A 5,445-nucleotide genomic window follows, 5' to 3' on the forward strand; every position below is an offset into this window, starting at 1 on the left:
GATTCTCATTTAAAGTAGTTTTTCAGCTATTTAAACAGATTTTATATAGCAAACAACGTATCGGTAGCGAGCGTTAAACGTTTTCCTTCTGATTTATGAAACAAGATTGGCAATCCGTTTAGTAGAAGAAAAGTTATTAAGGTTCAAAGTGTACGTAACGCTTTCGCTAATATGCACTACTATTGCTTTTTCGCTCGTTCTCGTGGCGTGCATGAGCCTTTGCTCTCCGTCCGACTTCTAATTGCATAACCAAAACTAATATGCCGGCTTTCCCCCACCAACTACTCTCGTCAAGCAACCCAATACGAATAATCATGGGAACAAACATGTAGTGGACGTATATTTAAAACTTTTCATTATTTAATTGTTCGGTTGGTGCACCATATTGACGGCTCTGTGCGGGATGGGCTGAAAATTTTCACTTTTCCGAGTCGTTTTCGAAAGATTTTTCAAAACACTATTTTTCCGTTGATAATCAATGTCTTACATATTCCAAAATTTAATACAACATTGGTACAAATATTTTCGGCAAAATGCCGAAGAAATTGATTAAATCCATTCAGTACAACAAAAGATATAAGCGTTCAAAATCTTACATCATTTTTCTTCCGAAATTTTGAAAAGGGGCCCCAATATTGAAAGGTAAGTCGTTAGTCACGACAAAAAAGCACCGCATGGTTTCATGTAGTTGATACGTTTGGTTGCATGTAATTTCACGTGAATTTCTAATGAAAATTATACAAATAACACGTAATTATTATATGATGCATCAGATATTCAAATTGATCTTAATGTACCGGATCACACGATAGAATTTAGTAAATCGAAGTAACATAATTTATTTTTTGAGTGTAGTAGAGTTTGGCAAATAGAGATAAACACGGCCTACTCCGTTCTAGCTCTAAACCATCCCTTTGACCTGTCACCCAATATGAAAAACAAACCCCCTTATGGAAAATATTTCCTCATTTTTATTCTTACCATTTTAAATATCTATTCATGTACATGCGATTTCTTCTTTTCGATCTGTTTGAATTTTACATTTACAACTGAAAAATATTCCTTTCACCTCGTTCAGCATCGAAGCGTCAACCGAGAGATGTTCCTTTCTGATTGATCAGCAGTACAATAATGGAATATAAGTAAATATATTGTGTAAGAAACAATGTACAGTTACGTAATCAAATTCTACCGATTTCCGGCAATCTACGCTTACTTGCTTCTACTACACACAATCGACCGAGGGCCGGTATGTTAAACGATTCATAATTCTTCTAACTGTGTGCTATTGTTTATTAGTACCGTAAACTCAAAATCAGCTATGGACTATTGCAACAAGTAAATGTTGGGGGGCTTTGATGTTTTGTTTAATGTGACTACTACTGTTAAAAATTATCAAACAAATTCATTGTTTTAATATTGACTCTTTCTTTTCATTTCCCTAGTTCTGACAATTAAATAACGATAGCAATAAATGGTATTCACGATAAATTTATGTTTGTTCCCTACTTCTATGATTCTACGGGAAAAGAAAAAAAAACATAATAAAAGAAGCATGTGAAATCTAGACCTTGTGCCTATCGGGAAGAGTATGATCTATTGCGCTTGTTCGCGAATTAGTGTGTAAAATTGAAGACTAACAATCTGACGAAAATATGTTTTACGCTGCCATTCTCAGCGACTATGTACAATAATGTGATCTATAGATCCGTTCGATTTCGCATGCACTACGGCTTAATTTAGCTAACGTTCGTGGAACGGAACGCTAGAAACAATCAGATAATTTTGGTTTTCTCTGGTTGTATCTTCGCGATGCAAAAAAATAAATTGTGATGACCAGAATATAATATCCAATAGTAGATTAGTTTAAATAATTAAAATCGGAACTAATTTCGGTGTTCGATCTGATGATATTGTTGTTGCTTATTAAATACACCGACCCCTCATTCTGATGAGGTCAGCCGCTGAAACGGTGCTGGAAATATCTGTATAAAAACAATCGCTATTTTGCGTGTTTGGGTTTAGAACCTCAAAGGTACCTGCAGATACAGCAAAAGAAAATTAAAGTGAACTTTCTCAAAACCATTTGCAACCATCAGAACTTACCCTCCGAAGTGAACAGCTCGCATTACAGGTACTTCCGGTAGTTTCGCAAATCCGCACTGCCCCCATACCCGGCACCGTTCTCCCCGTTCTCACCCATATCGACAGCGGCGGCAGCCGTCTCGAAGGACGGTGGTTCCGCCAAACTATTATTCAGGCTATCCTCCAGCTGCTTCTCGAGCGAGGAAACCGTTTCCTTGGGTGTTTTCTTTCGACCCCGTTTGGTTCCACTGGAACCACCACCCGGAGGTCGCCCCTTTCTCGACGATCCACCAGGTGAGGCTGCTCCTTCGTAATCCGTCACCGGAGCCAGTGCCTGACTGGAGCGGCCCTTCTTGCCACCATGCGAACTACGCTTGCTTCGTTTGCCCTTTCGTTTGTAACCGTTTACGTTGTAATCGTAATCCGAGTCTCCTCCCTCCGGATCATCCAGGTCATCATCGTTCAGGGCCATCTCGTCGTAGTACCAATCCTTTGGCAGAGGTTCTTCCTTGACGGTCGGCGGTAGATTCTGGTGACTATCTTTGCTGTCCGTGTCAACCGTCGCCCCGAGCGAGGTTTCTTCCAAGAGGGAGGCATTGAAATCGGGTTCCACTGGTGCCAGTAGTTCGCCTGGTTCGCGAACTACTGGAGGTAAAGAAGCTCCCGCAAGCAAGCTGGACGTTCCGCTTGTTTTCAGACTACTGAACGGTCGCAGGTTCTGCAGTTTGGTCAGATATTGCCGTTTCGATTTTCGCCACCGAGTTGCGGGATAGGTGTAGAGCTGTCCTTCCCGGTGCCCGGGCATTCGTCTGCAGTGGGCCATGTACAGGTTACTGTGTTTCTGGGCCACACCGGTTTGGGAATCGAAAAACGGTATCCGCATCCGCCGTTCCAGACATAGTCGGGTGTTGAAGGATGCACTGACTTCCAGCGTTTCCCGGTAGGTTGAATCTCGCATATAACTTTCGATTTTCTGCAGGTTCGGCATCGAGACTATCTGGATGTCCACACCACCAGAGGAAGCCATCTCAGAAAACAGCGCAGCTACTCTGCTGATAACGAATTTGCTATTGCTTTCACCCACTAATAAATCACAGCAATCGCTGGAATTTGCTGGTTTGCCTACGTCTGAAGTGATTATCTCGAATGACGGTAATGGCCACAGAGCAAACGGCGATAGGTTTCTATTTTTCCACTATATTGCCCTCTCGCTTGCACGCGATTGATTCAAACCTGTGTCCAGCAGCAACAGCAGCCGACTATTCGCAAATATTAGCAGCAGCAGCGATATTGCATTGAATGACTGTTTTTATGAGTGTGCGTGTGTGTGGCTGCTAGGTGCAAGCAGGCGGCTGCCTGAGGGCAACACCAGCAGCAGCGCAGCGGTACCGTTCAAAACATAGAGGTACTTCTTTTTTTCTTCTCCTTGCTCGTACACTGGTATTGGTGAGAAAGCAGTTCAAATAAAAAAGTTACCGAATCGTCGCCACCTTGGATGGCCCAAACTGCTGCACTTGATAAGTTCCACAAGCCCGGTTCAATACTTTCTTCCGAACCGGTGTAACATTTTCGGAATTGACGGCTTTCTCCCGCGAATGTTGATCGGTACCGATTGTGCTTATCACTGGTCGAAACTGATTTTTTTTTCTAATTTGAATGGAATCACGAATCTATGCCACTGAAACATGCACACACAGCGAACCGAATGACGGCTTAAAATATTGTGTGCTTTTTTCCTCTCTTCTATTTTCTCTTCGGATTCTCACTTTTGACAGGTTTGTTGAATGGAAGTCTATTGAATGTGGGGGAGGTGTGAGTGAAATAGCTACCTAATGACGGGCAGAAAGTGATTGAAGCAGGAAAAAGAAAGAACTACAAAATATTCGAGTGAGGGTAATGTGAAAAACGGATGGCAACGCAGTGGAAAAACAAACTGTCTTACAACGCCATCACCATGTGAATTATACAACTAATGTAAGCGAGGGGCATACACACAGAACACACTAACAGCAGTAAGCTCCACAGCGCAAATTTGCTAGAGTTAGAAATAAATTGAAAATTCAACGCTTTTTTGTGAAAAGGGCGATACTTACAAATGTAAACATAAGGCTTTTTTTCATACATGCGAATGAGGGCTTTGAAACGCAACAAATTAACCTAAAAATTTGGATTCTGCGATATTGCTTTCTTAAACTACAGCAAAAAATACAACGGGCGAAACTGTATTTTTGTTTGTTTATTTAAAGTTTCGCCCTCCATGCTCCATGCAAACAATCAGGGCGATACTTTTTTTGCTAGCAGTTTAGAGGCGAAACTGTTATTTTCGTATTTTTTTAGGATTATCAAGCTGATACCAGCTGTAAATAATAACAATGATCGCTATTGAAAAAACACGGACGAAATCGGTGGTGCAGAACGGTAGTTATTGTAAAAAAACGTAAGGGCGATACTTCAATGCTGATAGGTGGGACCGAAAAAGTAAACAATTGCCAAAGGGGCGATACTATCATTTTGTCAATTTCAATAGCAAAAACAAATTTTAATTTAATAATTTCAAATACTTTATGAAGTTTTGGGTTTCGATTACTGAATCATGCAATCTAGGATGTAAAAAACACAATAGTTCTTAAATAGGAAATAAAACCAAGTCTGGAAATATTCACTGTTGATTTTCTTTGAATGGTATCACTGCTAGTATCGCCCTTTTCAAGAAAAAGCGTTGAATTATATTTTGAATTTTTCGTAAAACAACATATAGGACAGAATTGGCGAATCAAAGCGCGATTGACTCACAGATGGCACGCATGTAAAACTGATGATGGGAAATTTGACATCCGTCAAAATGCGGTGAATTTTTTGGTGTTTAAGTAACCTTCTCTAATCTCTTCAACATGGAATCCAAAACGGCAAGAAAAACGTTAGGTAAGTTGTAGAAATCTATCAAAGATATAACTGCAAAAATCTGACGTTAATCAAATAGTTTTCTGTTTTAATAACCGCTGATATTGGTTATATTTCAGAAATGAAAAATGTGTTGTTCCCGCGTGCCTGAGCTGTGCATCCGGAAGTTTTACCACTTTTTTCAAAGTTCCCTATCCAGTGTTTCATAAATGAAAGAAGCTCTTGGTATTATCCGGTAAGCGCCGAAATTATATATTCAGTTCATTTTACTTCGGCGGATATTATTGCAAGTAAGAAAAGCTGCGAAAACCGCATATCCTTCCTTTATTGGACGGACGGATTCTCCGATGTAATGCGTCACGTTCACAATGGAAATATACACATCATGGTCGCAATATGACAAAAATAGCATAACCTTTTATAATTCAGAGTAGGTTTTGCAATTCTTCAAAACTTCAT

General features: G+C 40.2%; 1 protein-coding gene across 1 annotated transcript; it reads right to left on the reverse strand.

Moving 5' to 3' along the window:
- Positions 1-968: 968 nt before the first annotated feature.
- LOC131691723 (zinc finger protein ubi-d4) lies at positions 969-3,829 on the reverse strand. Its single transcript, XM_058978341.1, has 2 exons — positions 2,107-3,829; positions 969-2,039 (listed from the first exon to the last, which is right to left on the reverse strand). The coding sequence occupies exon 1, from the start codon at positions 3,110-3,112 to the stop codon at positions 2,129-2,131; it is 984 nt and encodes a 327-aa protein (XP_058834324.1). The 5' UTR covers positions 3,113-3,829; the 3' UTR covers positions 969-2,039; positions 2,107-2,128.
- Positions 3,830-5,445: the final 1,616 nt, after the last annotated feature.

This window comes from Topomyia yanbarensis, chromosome 1, assembly GCF_030247195.1.
Source record: "Topomyia yanbarensis strain Yona2022 chromosome 1, ASM3024719v1, whole genome shotgun sequence".
Classification (NCBI taxonomy): domain Eukaryota; kingdom Metazoa; phylum Arthropoda; class Insecta; order Diptera; family Culicidae; genus Topomyia; species Topomyia yanbarensis.